This window comes from Mustelus asterias, chromosome 14 (genome assembly GCF_964213995.1).
Source record: "Mustelus asterias chromosome 14, sMusAst1.hap1.1, whole genome shotgun sequence".
Classification (NCBI taxonomy): Eukaryota; Metazoa; Chordata; class Chondrichthyes; order Carcharhiniformes; family Triakidae; genus Mustelus; species Mustelus asterias.
Genome location: NC_135814.1, coordinates 85,906,290 through 85,923,179, shown reverse-complemented (window position 1 = coordinate 85,923,179; position 16,890 = coordinate 85,906,290). Strand labels below are relative to the sequence as shown.

The 16,890-nt window shown below is 42.1% G+C and overlaps 1 protein-coding gene across 2 annotated transcripts in view; it reads right to left on the bottom strand.

The window, feature by feature from the left end:
* The window catches only part of LOC144504082 (cyclin-dependent kinase 2-like), a 47,247-nt gene that overhangs the window by 25,999 nt on the left and 4,358 nt on the right, over window positions 1–16,890 (bottom strand). The window contains exons 2-3 of one of the 2 annotated variants that reach the window (XM_078229249.1): window positions 4,777–4,854; window positions 2,684–2,804 (exon numbers count right to left, since the gene is read on the bottom strand). In XM_078229249.1, coding sequence (XP_078085375.1) covers window positions 2,684–2,804; window positions 4,777–4,854 — 199 coding nt within the window. The remainder of the gene's footprint in view (window positions 1–2,683; window positions 2,805–4,776; window positions 4,855–16,890) is intronic. The other variant, XM_078229250.1, reaches the window with a different exon arrangement.

Genomic DNA, 16,890 nt, shown 5'->3' with positions numbered 1-16,890 from the left:
ACCTTTGGTTGCAAGCTCAAGAAATCTTTAAGCCATGATCGTACCTTTTCACCCTGCAGTCCAATGGGCAGGGCGAGCCAGTAAGATCGCGAGAGCCAAAAAGTCAGGTTTGCGCCTGACTTCTAGCCTCTCATGGACGCGCGCACACACACGCTGCAACAGCGAACTGGGGTGTGGGGGGTGAGGGATGACACACTACTGTAGAATTCAGCAATGATTTTCCAACATTATACGTCATCTGCCAGGTTTTTGACTACTCAACCAATCTACAATCCTTTGCAGACTTTGGCTGGAGTTTTGCCAACATCATAACTGGAACTGTGCGCCATTTCCATTTTCTCCCTCTTTTTGCCATGTCGCACATTATTGTAATTAGAATTCTAATTAGAATCCAGCAGTGTACATGCAAAACATGTTCAATTTGGCAGTGGGAGAAGCTTTTCATTGGTGGCACCTGCAGTCAGGTGACAATACTGCATTTAAGGGCAGCCTCTTCAAGAGCCTCCTGGCCAAATAGGGAGGCTCTGCATCCCCTCTACAACTTTCCCCCCCAACTACATTGCCATTAACATAAGACTTGAGAGCACAAAGGTGGCACAGGTGATTTTCAAAATTAAATTTCACTTTATTTATTGGTTTAACTCTATTTATGTGCGCATCATCATTATTTGTTGAGCTTAGTTGAGTCAGAAAGCCAAATGTACTGGCATGCCTCACGGTTTTTATGCATTGATGGTAATAGAGGATTTAGAGGCATTTCCTTGATTGTGAAAGAAACAGTGTTGTGTTTTTTGTTTTTGCGTTGTCTTTATTGACTGTTCATGTTAGTGTTGTATTCACTGTTCTGTGGGATGTGGCTGGACTTGCACACTCATCTAGCCTCTGGCCCTTCCTTCTACACATCGTCCGAAAGCAATCTCAGCTGGGGAGGGGGGGGGGGGGGGGGGGGGGTGGTAATTAAAATGTTGTAAGTGAACTCAATGCCCTGTAAAGACACACACTGAGATGGGCAGACATTTGGGCAGTACCGACAATGCCCTTAAGATCCCTCATTTTCTTACCTTGACTGACTGTGTCCATCATTCCTCCCACCACACCCAGGACACCAAGCTCTTCCTACTCCACTATTCCATTCCTCTGCCTTCACCTTCTGTCTTCCCTAGATCCCTCTTACACTTCCCCATGTCCAGACGCTAATCTAGAATCCCCCTCACCACTAACTCACTCTTGCTGATCCCAAGCCTCCATGCAATAATCCATTCTCCTGCTCCCCTCCTTTGTGCCATAGAGTTAAACAAGGAAGATCACTGACCTTACACACAACAGCACAAAGCCAACAGGTGCACGTAAACGATCATGAACTAGGTGCTACATGAATCTTGTGCGCACTGACATTATCGTGAACATAGGACGTAATTTTTTAAAATTACGCTAATAAGAAATCTTGGCATACCTATATAATGCTTGACATGCCTTTGATTTTATTTCTGCATATCAGCTCACCATCAGAAAATCCAAATTTTGCAAAGCGCCTAATTAAACTCCCCCTGCATGTATTTCGCTCTTCTGTGGTCCATTAAAAAATCCCCCCCACCCACTTTGTGTCCTCCTCTCAAACTTGTTTTCCTACCCATCATCAGTAAATTTGGCTACAATAAGGTCAGTCCTTTTACCCCATCATTAATAAATTGTAAATAGGTGAAGTTCCACTCCTCATGCCTGAAGTCTTTACACGATGTCCACGGTACAGGTCAGGACTGTGCTGGAATACTCTCCACTTACCTGGATCCAGTGCAACTACAACAGCACTCAAGAAATTCAACACCATCCAGGCTATCTACTTCCCCAAACATTCATTCCCTCCATCACTCATACACCGTGTCCACAATGTGTACTATATGGACGCAGCAACTTACCAAGGCTTCTTCAACTGAACCTTCCAAACCCAAAATCCCTACCATCCTGAAAGACCAAGACATCAGGCGCATTGGAACACCACTACCTGAAACTTTCTCTCCATGTCACCATTCTGACTTAGAAATATATTGCCATCCTTTTACATCACTGGATCAAAATCCTGGCATTTCCTAACATCCCTGTGCGGGTACCTTCACACAAAGATTCCAGTAGTTCAAGAACATGGCTCACAATCACCTTCTCAAGAGCAACTCAGGATGGTCTTGCCAGCAATGCCCACATCATGTGAATAAATGAAACAAAAGTTCTAAAGTGCAATGCCATAGAATGTACTAAATCCCCCCATTTCAGATACCAGAATATTTTATTACGGCAGTGTCAATAGTGAGGCATAATCATGTGAGGAAAATAAAATCAAAAGGTGACTCATCTATGTTTGCAAGTCTATTCATGGTTCCCTTAATGTACTAATTGGCAAAAGCTTGGGAATAGGTCAACTGCATATCTTCTCAGAATGAAAATTGTTCCAGTCTTGAATTAATGAAGAAGTGGGGGTGGTGGGGAGAATATTAGGGATGGGCAATAAATGTTGGCTAGCCAGCAGTGCCCATGTTCCACGAATGAATTTAAAAAAAGACAATCCAAAATGGGTGGAAATGAATACAATTGGCATTTGGGTGATCAAAATCTACATGACTGTGCTTGATTGTGTAACTTACAGAAAACATAATCCTACAAGTGAATTGTAAATTAAATTCGTAATTACCTTAACTAATTGCAAAGGGAGTCCAGTAGGTGGAGCAGAGTCCATGTATTTCTTCAGATCTTGATTCAGAAATTCAAACACCAGATACAATTTCTTTTCACTGTGGATAACATCTAACAGTCTAAGGCAAGAGTACACATATTACTCGTGGCTGCTTATTACAATACTACGCTTTAGTAGATTCATCACAATATTTTTGTTACTGTGAAAATGGAATGATAAAAGTAGGAATCTATTATGTTTTCAGTCCCCTATCAAAAATTTTAAACAATAGCAAGATGTACAATTGCAGCACTAAACAGATTACATTGTACAAAAGTAAGCTGCTCTGGAATCCTGGTATGTCTAGTTTATTTTATTGCGGATAACAATTTAGAAATATATACAAACTCCAAAAAAAGACTTTCCCCCCATCTTCCCTCTGGTATCCTCCTTCCTTTCCTGAAGCCACTAGCTCAACTTGCTGTACAGCTCCGAATGTTGGTAGCCTTCCAGTTAGTAACCCATTAAGTACAAGCCCAGATAGTGAACATCAGCAGAGCATATCAACATAATCATCCGAGCCAAGCCCAATCCTATTCTAAATTCATGCCCATAAAAACAATGATCCAGTTAGAATTTGTGTGATGACCAAAAGCTGGAGCTGTGGTTTAATTCTTCCTGCAAACTAGTCTTGCAGTCATGTGCAATATGTGCTCTAATCTGCTCATCAGTACCTTTGAAATTTAAGATCTCAATTGAAGTGTTGGTGTGCAGATCTCATGACCACAAAACCAAACAGTTGCTTCACCAGTTGGTAAGTTTCTCCACAGTCAGGTTTTGCAGATACCGAGAACCAGAACTTCATACATACTTCTAATAAAATGGAAGTGCTTGTGAATGATGAATATAAGAGAAATCTTCAGGATTCAGGGGGACAATAAATATTCTCACATGTGTCCTACATGCCTGGGAAGTAAATGTGTTTTACTTTAGACTTCTTCAATAGGTTTGGGACCCAAATAGGAGGAAAATAAAATTTAGTGCAAGAAGGAATTGTTAGCAAATAATGTTACGAGTATAAGACAATACTCTTGTTTTATATAGGGTTAGTTAACTGGACAGCTGGTTCATAATGCAAAGTGATGCCAAAACCACAGGTTCAATTCCTGTACCGGCTGAGGTTATTGATGAAGGTCCACCTCCTCAACCTTGCCCCTCGCCTGAGGTGTAGTGATCCTCAGGTTAAATCGCCACCAGTCATCTCTCCCCTTCAAAAGGGAGAGCAGCCTATGGTCATTTGGGACTATGGGATTGTGACAACACAATATAACTAATCTTTAACACAATGCAAATGAGGAAGAACATATCTGAGCTTTAAAGAAACAAAAAGCAAGCTCAAAGAAGCAGTAACACAGCAAAAGCAAGAAAATAAAGAGAACTCTAAGTTTGAGATGGAGGGCGTTTGAAGGTGGCAGAAGAACTGGCACAAGCTTTTGTACTTCTATTCTGCGAGAACGGTGCCTTCTAGAATGGCCTTGATGTCCTGTGTTTGAGAGAAACTTAAAAACATCTTCAGGGGAAAAATAAATGTGGCACAAAAGAGATCATCAAATCTCATGGAGACAACATTGCCTCGAACAACTATTTGCAAATGGTACAACATTTCTAATTTTTCTTATATCGGTGACCCCTGCAAATATTTTTATTGTTAACCATAGAACAAGTATTTATGTCATATTATCTGGAAGTTTCACTTTCAAACCCTACCAACAATAATTTACTGCTCCTCATATGTGTGTTATCAATGAATTTTGATTGGATTCAGTAACCTGGTAGAGGTGCCAAACATCTGCTGCCTACAACTTCTGGTGCTTTCCAAACAGCAGCAGTTTGTTAATAAAGGATGGTTAAACAACTAGGCAATACCCAGAAGTTACCAACAATTATTATTTAAGCCGTCGAATATACAACAAATATTTAACAAATACTAAATGAAACAGCTTACAATTAGTTTTTTTCTATTTATACATGTCTATTCTGAGCTATTCGGATTTCCTTGTTCCACACAGCATTGCCTAACCAGACCAAAATACAAAAGTAACTTTTCTTACTTCACAATATTTGGATGATTTAATTCTTTTAACAAAGATATTTCGCGTATTGCAGTACTTGGCACTCCTTCCATTTCACTATAAGATACAAAAAATACAAGTTTAAAAATCTGAGCACATCATTGGACATCATTTTCAGACCCTGGTTTGTGGTTGCGATCTTCAAGCAATTTCTCATTTAGAACATAGAACATTACAGCGCAGAACAGGCCCTTCGGCCCACGATGTTGCACCGACCAGTTAAAAAAAAAAACTGTGACCCTCCAACCTAAACCAATTTCTTTTCGTCCATGAACCTATCTACGGATCTCTTAAACGCCCCCAAACTAGGCGCATTTACAACTGATGCTGGCAGGGCATTCCAATCCCTCACCACCCTCTGGGTAAAGAACCTACCCCTGACATCGGTTCTATAACTACCCCCCCTCAATTTAAAGCCATGCCCCCTCGTGCTGGATTTCTCCATCAGAGGAAAAAGGCTATCACTATCCACCCTATCTAAACCTCTAATCATCTTATATGTTTCAATAAGATCCCCTCTTAGCCGCCGCCTTTCCAGCGAAAACAATCCCAAATCCCTCAGCCTCTCCTCATAGGATCTCCCCTCCATACCAGGCAACATCCTGGTAAACCTCCTCTGCACCCTCTCCAAAGCCTCCACATCCTTCCTGTAATGTGGGGACCAGAACTGCACACAGTACTCCAAGTGCGGCCGCACCAGAGTTGTGTACAGTTGCAACATAACGCTACGACTCCTAAATTCAATCCCCCTACCAATAAACGCCAAGACACCATATGCCTTCTTAACAACCTTATCTACTTGATTCCCAACTTTCAGGGATCTATGCACACATACACCTAGATCCCTCTGCTCCTCCACACTATTCAAAGTCCTCCCGTTAGCCCTATACTCAACACATCTGTTATTCCTACCAAAGTGAATTACCTCACACTTCTCCGCATTAAACTCCATCCGCCACCTCTCGGCCCAACTTTGCAACCTGTCTAAGTCTTCCTGCAAACTACGACACCCTTCCTCACTGTCTACCACACCACCGACTTTGGTGTCATCAGCAAATTTGCTAATCCACCCAACTATACCCTCATCCAGATCATTAATAAATATTACAAACAGCAGTGGCCCCAAAACAGATCCCTGAGGTACACCACTTGTAACCGCACTCCATGATGAATATTTACTATCAACCACCACCCTCTGTTTCCTATCCGCTAGCCAATTCCTGATCCAATTTCCTAGATCACCCCCAATCCCATACATCTGCATTTTCTGCAGAAGCCTACCATGGTGAACCTTATCAAACGCCTTACTAAAATCCATATATACCACGTCCACTGCCTTGCCCCCATCCACCTCCTTGGTCACTTTCTCAAAAAACTCAATAAGGTTAGTAAGGCACGACCTACCTGCCACAAAACCATGCTGACTATCACCTATCAATTCATTACTCTCCAAATAACTATAAATCCTATCCCTTATAATTTTTTCCAACATCTTGCCGACAACAGAAGTGAGACTCACCGGTCTATAATTCCCGGGGAAGTCTCTGTTCCCCTTCTTAAACAATGGGACAACATTCGCTAACCTCCAATCTTCTGGTACTATACCAGAGGCCAACGACGACCTGAAGATCAGAGCCAGAGGCTCTGCAATCACTTCTCTTGCCTCCCAGAGAATCCTTGGATAAATCCCATCCGGACCAGGGGATTTATCTATTTTCAGACCCTCCAGAATATCCTGCACATCCTCCTTATCAACTGTAATACTGTCTATTCTACTCCCCTGCAACCCAGTGTCCTCCTCAGCTATATTCATGTCCCCTTGCGTGAACACCGAAGAGAAATATTGGTTCAATGCTTCACCAATCTCCTCCGGTTCCACACATAACTTCCCTCTGCCATCTATAACTGGCCCTAAACTTGCCCTAACCAACCTTCTGTTCTTGACATACCTATAGAACGCCTTAGGATTCTCTTTAACCCTATCCGCCAAAGTCTTCTCATGTCCCCTTTTAGCCCTTCTAAGCTCGCTCTTCAACTCCCTCTTAGCCAATCTAAAGCTTTCTAGTGCACTACCCGAGTGCTCACGTCTCATCCGAACATAAGCCTCCTTTTTCTTTTTAACCAACAAAGAAACTTTTTTGGTGCACCACGGTTCCCTAGCCCTACCAATTCCTCCTTGCCTGACAGGGACATACCTATCACAGACTCGCAGTAGCTGCTCCTTGAAAAAACTCCACATGTCGGACGTTCCCAGTCCCTGTAAACTCCTAGTCCAACCTATGTTTCCTAATTCTCTCCTAATAGCCTCATAATTACCCTTCCCCCAGCTAAAACCACTGGCCCGAGGTTCATGCCTATCCCTTTCCATCACTAAGGTGAACGTAACCGAATTGTGGTCACTATCACCAAAATGCACACCAACTTCCAAGTCTAGCATCTGGTCTGGCTCATTTCCCAGCACCAGATCCAATATAGCCTCACCTCTAGTTGGCCTGTCTACATACTGAGTCAAAAAACCTTCCTGCATGCTTTGAACAAAAACTGACCCCTCTAACGAGCTAGAGCTATAACAATTCCAGTCAATATTAGTCAAGTTAAAATCCCCCATAACAATTGCCCTATTACTTTCACTCCTAAGCAGGATTGACTCCGCAATCCTTTCCTCAACCTCTCTAGAACTTTTAGGAGGTCTATAAAAGACTCCCAACAGGGTGACCTCTCCTCTCCTATTTCTAATCTCCGCCCATACTACCTCAACAGATAAGTCCTCATCAAACCTCCTCTCTGACACTGTGATACAATCTCTGACCAATAATTTGGTTTCCCATTTATTTCAAAGGGGATTTGGATGAGCACTAGAGGAAAATAAACTTGCAAGGCTACAGGGATATAACAAGTTAATGGGACTGACTTAAAACCATTTAAGGAGGAAGAGTGTGCCATTTAGTTTATATTGTTCCTTCTCATTCTTCCTCTGAAAATGCATCATCACACTTCTCTGAAATACATTTTGCCTGCTACAAAGACTGGCCACAGAAATGACCGGGTGTGTCCTTCTGAAGTCTTCTCACCATTTTCAAATTGTGTGTCATTTGCAAACTTTGAAATTATGTCCAGGTCGTTAATATTAAAAATAGTGGTTCTAATACCAATCCCTAAAGAACACAACATATATCCCTCCACAATCTGAAAAATAACCATCCACCACCACTTTCTGTCCCAGAGCCAATTTTGTATCAACGCTGTCACTGTCAGTTTCTGTTCATCTCATGAACTTTAATTTTACCAAAAAGTCTATTATGGGGCATTTTATTGAATTCACATACACATCAACTGCACGACCTTCATCAGTCCTCTAATTTCATCAAAGAACAATGATAGTTTTTTGTGGCACAGTGGTTAGCACTGCTGCCTTACAGCGCCAGCGACCCGGGTTCAATTCTGGCCTCGGGTCACTGTCTGTGTGGAGTTTTCACTTTCTTCCCGTGTCTGCGTGGTTTTCCTCCAGGTGCTCTGGTTTCCTCCCACAGTCCAAAGATATGCAGGTTAGGTTGATTGGCCATACTAAATTGACCCTAGTGTCAGGGGGATTAGCAGGGTAAATGTGTGGGGTTACGGGAATAGGACCTGGGTGGGATTGTGGTTGGTACAAACTCGATGAGCCGAATGGCCTCCTTCTGTACTGTAGGGATTGTAAAGTATATTATGCTTTTAACAAAGCCAAATAGGTTGCCATTCATTGACTCACAATGTTCCAAATGAAAATTAAATCTGTCCCAGATTATATTCTCTAGAGCTTTCCCCAAAACTAAAATTTGGCTCACTGGCCCATGGTTACTAGATTTATCAGGTATGAAACATTTTCAAACCTCTAGTCTGCTAGCACTACACCAATATCAAAGGAGGATTAAAAGATTGTGACCAGAGTCTGATCTATTTCTACTCTTGCTTTTCTTAACATCCTAGGATACATCCATTATGGCTGGAAGGTTACGACATTGAGCATTACCAATTTTCTAAGTATTTCCTTTCTATTTTCCTCTTATCCAATTTATTTACCCCACTCTTTTCCTTCATTACTGAGACATTCACAATATCTTCTGTGACAACAGATGCAGAGTAGTCAGTCAGAGGGGGATAAAAAGAGGGGTGGCAATTTTGGTTAGAGAAGCAACTGCATCTGTGAAGGATGATATGTTAAAAAGATTATCAATTGAGGCCATATGAATTGAGTTGAGGAATAAAAAAGGGACAGTCATGCTACTGGGAATGTACTATAGACCCTCAACCAGTCAGAGGGAGATAGAAGAGCATATATATAGGCAAATCTCTGAGAAGTACAAAAATAGTAGGGCAGTAATAGTAAGGGATTTTAACTATCCCAATATTATCTGGTCTAGTTTAGTGTGAAAGGAATGGAGGGAACAGAATTCTTGATGTGCATTCAAGAGAACCTTTTGGCCAACATGTAGCAAGTCCAACAAGAGAGGGTGCAGTTCTCGACTCAGCTTTAGGAAATGGTGTGGGCGGGTGAAAGGACTGGCAACGAGAGAGCAGTTTGGTGGTAGTGATCATAATTCAGTAAGTTTTAAGCAATTATAGAAAAAGACAAAGATAAAACAGGAGTTAAGAGTTCTAAATGGGGGTGAGGCTAATTTTACTAAGTTAAGGAGTGCTTTAGCAAAAGTGAACTGGAAACTGACACTTGAAGGTAAATTGGTGTCAGAGCAGTAGGAGGCATTTAAAGAGGAGATAAAGGGGTCCAGAGTAAACATATTCCCACAATAAAATGGTGGGACAGCCAAATCTAGAGCCCCCAGGGGGTCAAGGAGTTTACAAGGTAAGATAAGGCAAAAAAGGAAAGCTTATGTGAGACACCAAGTACGCAATACCTCAGAAAACCAAGAGAAGTACAGAAAGAAGAGGATTGAAAATCAAAAAGAAATTAGGAAAGCAAAGAGAAAACATGGAAGAATATTGGTTAACAAATCAAGGAAAACACAATACATTAGAGTAAGAGGATAACTAAGAGAAGGTCATGTCTGACTAATTTGATTACATTTTCTGAGGAAGTAACAAGGAGGATTGATGAGGGTTGTGCAGTTGATGTGGTAACATGGATTTTAGAAAGCCAAGATTCCATGTGGCAGATTAATTAAAAAAACAGCCCATGGGATCCAGGGGAACGTATCAAATTTGATACAAAATTGGTTCAGTGATAGAAAAAAGGTCATTGTTATTGGATGTTTCCAGTGGAGCACAGGGATCAGTACTAGATTGTTTGCTTTTTGTGATATATATTGACTTGGACATTAAAGTAGGAGAGTTATCAAGAAATTGGCAGATGACACAAAAACTGGCTGTGTGGTAGATAGTAAGGAGGATTTCTGTACGCTGCAGGAAGGTAACAATGACAGGTCAGGTGGGCAAAAAAATGGAAAATGAAATTCAACCCAGAGACATATGAGGTGATGCATTTGGGGAGATCAAACAAGGCAAAGGATTACACAATAAATGAGAGGATACTGAGAGTTGCAGAGGAAGTGAGGGATCTTGGAGTAAATGTCCACAGATCCCTCACTGTAGCAGAACTAGTTGGTAAGGTGGTTAAGGTGGCATATGAAATCCTTTCAATTTACCAAGGCATAGAATACATGAGCATGAAGGTTATGTTGGAAGTATATAAAACATTAGTTGGGCCAAAACGTGTGTACTGTTTGCTGTTCTGGTTGCCTTGTTACAGATAGGATGGAATTACATTAGAGAGGGTACAGAGAAACTTTATGAGAATGTTGCCAGGACTGTAAAATTGCAGCAACGAGGAAAGATTGAATAGGCTGGGGTTGTTCTCCTTGGAATAGAGGAGGCTGAGGGGAAATTTGACAGAGATCTATGAAACCATGAAGGGCCTGGATAAAGTGGATGGGAAAGGCCTATTTACTTTAGCAGAGGAACCAGTGACTAGGGGGCATACACTTAAAATCATGGGTAGAAAGATTAGAGCGGAGGAGAGGAAAATCTTTTTTCATCCAGAGGGTTATGGGGGTCTGGAACTCACTGTCTGAAAGGGTAATAAGGCAGAAACCCTCAAATTTAAAAGATGTCTGGATATGCACATCAAGTGCCGGAACCTGCAGGGCTGTAGACCAAATGCTGAAAAGTGGGATTAGATAGGTTGTCCAATTTTGGCCAGCGCAGACATAATGGGCCAAGTGGTCTCTTTCTATGCTGTAAACTTTCTATGATATCTGAGCTATATCTTCTGCTTCTACAGTTTTCTTTTTGGTCCATAACTCTGCATAGTTCCGTAGTCAACTTTAATTTATTCCTTGGGATATGTCACTGACAAGACCATGATTTGGTACACATCCCTAATTGTGTCCATAACTGATCTCACTGCTCACTGACCATCCTTTTATTCCTTTTAAGACTTTAGTGTCCCTTTAATGTTACATCCATGTCAGATTTGCATATTCCTATGACCTAGCATGCCACTGCACACATAGTCAGGAGCAAGTGCAGTCTGCAGTCGAAGCTGAGATACAAAACAGGATAATTGGATCTTTAATACACATAGAAGCACCCATTCCATCCTTATTTCTACATAATAATTTTACTTGATATTACTTACATAGTTAAATAAAAATACTTATGGAAATTGGTGAGCGAAGTCGGTTGCAAATAGGAGTTTTTTATGCAGCACAGATTGTGGTGCTAGAAGTGATTTGCACATTTAATTGATGTTCATTTCAAAGCCCACGAGAAGCCCCAGTGGGACTGATGGACCTGCAACTTAAAAATGCTTAAAGACAATTAACTGAAGACAATGCTGCCAGCACAATTTTTCAGTATGTTTGAAACTTGCCAGGGTCACCAAGGGAAGAGCAAAGTGGGATTGATGGGGCTGTGAAATTCAACTGGAAAGCCTTCAAATATTGAACCAGGAAAACTGTTTACCTAAGTGAAAGATTTTTGCTCACAACACTATTTCTGAAAGTACCTTCACTGTTTTGGAGATGAAGCTAAGGGGGTAGCATTACATAGAAGTAATAGGAAATGGAAAAAAAAACTTGGTAGCTTTGAAAATGACTTAAGTGTTTAAAAGCATGTTAATTGTATAAAATTAATTTCAATTACAGATTTTATTTCAAGGCTCCACTGATCTTACACAACTGATATTTTAACAAAAGTTATAATTATGCGAAGCTTAAAATTGAGCCAAATAATCTTTTGATAAAAATGAAATGTTTGTTAATGGCACATTGATGTATTTCTAATGAAAGTAGAGTGGATGCATGCTGCATAAGTGGTCATGTACTATATTAAGTTATCTTCAGATGTAATGAGAGCAGCCGAAGACAAAGGTTTGAAAATCAGTGGTCGAAGACTAAAAGATCTGAATTTTTTGTGACAAAGATTGATGTAACTATAGTACTATATGATCTGTAGTGAATGCAAATGCTTCTAGGCTACGTCAAATAGATGAAATTATTTCACTTCAAGTGAATAGACACATTAGTTTTCCCTTTATTTACTTTCTATCACTATCAAGACTGTAGACCAATGCATTTGTATCAAATCATCAAAGTGACCCCAGCATTTCAGCATTCAGGCAGTTTGTGCATGTTTGATAGGATAAAGTCCATATTAATACAACAGAACTGCACTCGATTAAGTAGATGTGAAGTGAAGCAAATGACTACTGCAGTTCTTCACAAACTATTTTCCAACACTACCCCATTTGAACTCATTACCACCATCTCTAGAGCAATTAGGGTTGGACAATTCTATGCTGGCTGGCCTTACCAGTGATGCTCACATCCCATGAATGAATATATAAAAAATGCTTGAAAATTAATATGACTCCAGGCTCCAGCTAAAACAGCAATAAAGCAGCATGGTAATAGTATATAATTATTAAAGTTCAAGTATCATAGATCAACATATATTATCATAAAATTCATCATATAGATCAGCATACAAATATAAAAATCTATGTTTTAAAGTACTTTGTAAAAGTGTTAATATTTTATATATTCATGTAGTTTTCAGTTATACTTTTCATATTGCTTGGTGACAGAAAACTCACTGAAGGCCCTCCCCTGCACCACCTCACATGCCCCTTATCCCAAACATTTAAAAAAACATTTGTTTCAAAGCACAAATCATTTAACTGTCCAGAAAAGACTGCTGATTCCTATAATAAGTCACATGTTTATAATGAAATCTAACACAACTTTAAGTACCTTATACATGCAGCCTACCCAATTTACCATTTACAAGCAACATAGGAACTGTTAAAGCAAGAGGTAATTTTTAAAAATCAAAGAAAAACTACTGGAAAACAATGCTTGCAAAATAGAAATAAACTATAACATGGTGAGTGTTTCTGCCATTATGAAAACTCCTCTAGCATTGACTCATGTAGAGCATTGCTTCAAAACACCAGCAATTCTCTAATTTTTGATCTCAATGATTATTCTTTACATGTAAGCTTAGAAAATGTGTGTCAACAGGCTACCAAGTCACGGGGGCCATCACAACTAAGCCCATGCTGTCCTCAACCTAAATTTTCACTAATCTGTGAAGCAATACCCCCACCTAAGTCCAATTTCCAACTCATCGCTTTCAATGCCTGAAGTCCAAATCGCCTGTCCACATGTTTGTTGTCCAATTCCCACCTTCCCAATTTCTTATGTCCGCCTTCCAATTCCCACACCTTTCCCAGCAATGTCCAACTCACCTCCAGTGCAATCCCAGCTGCCTACCAGCTTAATTGACAGCCAGCCATTCAATCTAACTGGTAGCAGCTGGGAAACCATTAAAAAAAATTAAATTTGATCCTCTGTTAAATTCTACAGGAACCCAGACTTCAAAGACACTAAATCTCGAATCCTGCCTCAGTTATCAATGCCGGCATTTACTCTGCAGCTGCTAGCAATCAATTCCACAGTAAAATGAATGCAGGATATGCTTCAGGAAACTGTCAAATGGGCACTGCCTTAGATTACTTAGGGAGAAGTACTGAGATTAGTTATTTCTTACTTTCCCCAGTCCTTAGACCCTCCAGTTCCCCAGGAGTGGCTGGTGCCGAGGACGCAGACAACAGACAGGTCCAGCCTGACATGAAGCTAATGGCTTCCCAGGGTCCATTCCGGCCCTGGTTACTGGCAGACACCCCAACCTCTTTCATTTTCTTCTTCTCCTCAGCCTCCCAGAAGATGTCACCACAAATTGTTCAGTGCAGCTGAAAAGTGTCATACATGGTGGTCGCAAGGACTGGCCAGAATAACACTTCTGGCTCCTCCAATCACACCCTTGGTCTCTGAAGGATCAGAAGAGCTAGTATCTGTGATTGGAGGCTCTGGAAGAGAAGCATGGGAGAGACGGGGGCAGATTCTCTGGGCCCGCTAGCTCGGATCGTGAAGTGCGATGGTCTGGTGAATCAGGAGTCGGCGGAAAAGCAAATTTTGCGCTGGTGCCAAACCTGCTGTGATCCTCCCAGGCCGTGCAGCTGGCTCCAATCGGGTTCCCGCCAATAACAGGTTTTTAAAAAACTGACAGTTGCTGAGATCAGGACCTTCAGGCAGTTTGTGGTTGGTCTGCTTTAAAAAAAGGAATGCAAGTGGGGGAATTGCTGCTTTTGACCTTCTGGCACCTTTGTGCTTTTCCAGTGGACTTGCTGCCCGAAGGTTGGAAGCACCATTCCCTACTTTCAACAACTACCAAACCAACAGTTCTAATTTTTTTTAAAAGCCAGTCTTCCAGGTCATAAAGGTTGAACATACATCAAACGTAAGAATTAGGAGCAAGAGTAGGCCATTTGCCTCCCCCCGAATCTGTACATCATTCAATTTCACATTTTCCCACATTATACTCCATCTGGGGTTGGTTTTGCTCAGTTGGCTGGACAGCTGGTTCATGATGGAGAGCAACGTCAACAGCATGGGTTCAATTCCCGTACTTGCTGAGGTTACTCATGAAGGTCCGCCATCTCAAACTTGCCCCTTGCCTGAGGTGTGATGATCCTCAGGTTAAATCACCACCAGTCAGCTCTCCCCCCTTAAAGGGGAGAGAGCCGAAAGTCACCTGGGACTATGGCGATTTTACTCCATCTGCCAAATATTTGCCCATTCATTACAATCTATCTCCTATGCCCCCCCCCCCCCCTTTGCATACTCCTTACGTACTCTTCACAACTTACTTTCCTACCTATCTTTGCATCACCAGCAAATTTAGCAACCATGCATTGTTCCTTCATTCAAGTCATTTATAGAAAATTGTAAAATGTTGAGGACCAAGCACTGATTCTTGCGGCACACCACCTACTACACGGGCGGCACAGTAGCACAGTGGTTAGCACTGCTGCTTCACAGCTCCAGGGACCTGGGTTCGATTCCCTGCTTGGGTCACTGTCTGTGTGGAGTTTGCACATTCTCCTCGTGTCTGCGTGGGTTTCCTCCGGGTGCTCTGGTTTCCTCCCACAGTCCAAAGATGTGCGGGTTAGGTTGATTGGCCATGCTAAAAATTGCCCTTAGTGTCCTGAGATGCATAGGTTAGAGGGATTAGTGGGTGGATGTGGGGGTAGGGCCTGGGTGGGATTGTGGTTGGTGCAGACTCGATGGGCCGAATGGCCTCTTTCTGTTCTGTAGGGTTTCTATGATTTCTATGACATCTTGCCAACCAGAAAATTACCCAATTGTGCCTACTTCCTGCTTCCTTTTAGTTAGCCAATCTTTTATCTATGCCAGTTACCCCTACATCATGAGCTTTTCTATTGTTCCTGCTAAAATGGACTAACTCAGATTTACCCACACTTTATTCCATCTGCCAATTGTGTGCCCACTCACTTAACTTATCTATATCCCTTTGCAGACTCATATCCTCTTCAAAGCTTACTCTCCTACCTATCTTTGTGTCATCAGTAAATTTAGCAACTGTACATTCAGTCCCTTCATCCACATCATTGATATAGATTGTAAATAGTTGAGGCCCCAATATTGATAATTGTGGTCACTCCACTTCTTACATCTCAGGACATGAAAATTACACATTTATACTTGCTCTCTAATTCCAGTGAGGTAACCAATTTTCTCTAACTATGCTAATACATGATGCCCTACACCATGAACTCTTTATTTTGTGTCGTAACATTTGATGCGACACCTTGTCAAATGCCTTCTGAAAATCCAAGTATACCACATCCACAGGTTCCCCTTTATTCATGTTCCTTGTGACTACCTCAAAAACTGTCAGAAATTAGTCAAACATGATTTCCCTTTCACAAAACTATGTTGACTGTCCAATTGCACTGGGGTCAGAAGGAGATGCCAGTTCCCACTGATGCACTATCAATCAAGCAAAGACTAGTTTGTATGCAAGAACAAATAGGCTTTTATTCGCAAAAGACTTGGAGCACACCCATGCTGCTGAACTGGTTATAGACTGAGGCAGGGGGGTTGGGAGCAGTCACCTTTATACCTGGACCAGGGGGAGAGGAGTCTCAGGCAGGGCCGGCAGGGGCATGCCCAGGCATGTCACACACTCACACAGGCAATAAGCTAACAGTGGTTTACCACATTCACCCCCTGCTTTTAAAAAAGAGTCCGGAGGGGGTGAGGTGGATGGAACGATATTTACAGAATTACAAATTTACAAATTCAGTCTCTCTGGGGGCTTGATCTGCCGCTGTGACCGCCGTAGTGCCGGTTGTGGTGTTGGTTCCGGTGGCCACGGTGTTGGTTCAGGCGCCAGGCCGTAGTCGCTCGAGTCGTCTGTAGTCCCTTCCGATTGTCGGGTGCATGGTGGCGGCTCCTGGGGCTCAGGCGTGCTGTATACGGGGGTTGGGGGTGTGGGTCGTTGTGGTCCCTGAGGTACCTGCGGGTGCCAGGTCTTGAATGGAGACTGTGTCCTCCCGCCCGTTGGGGTACGCCACATAGGCGTACTGGGGGTTGGCATGGAGGAGCTGGACCCTTTCGACCAGGGGGTCCGACTTATGGGTCCTCACGTGCTTCCAGAGCAAGACAGGGCCTGGGGACGTCAGCCACGACGGTAGTGAGGTCCCCGAGGAGGACTTCCTGGGGAAAACAAACA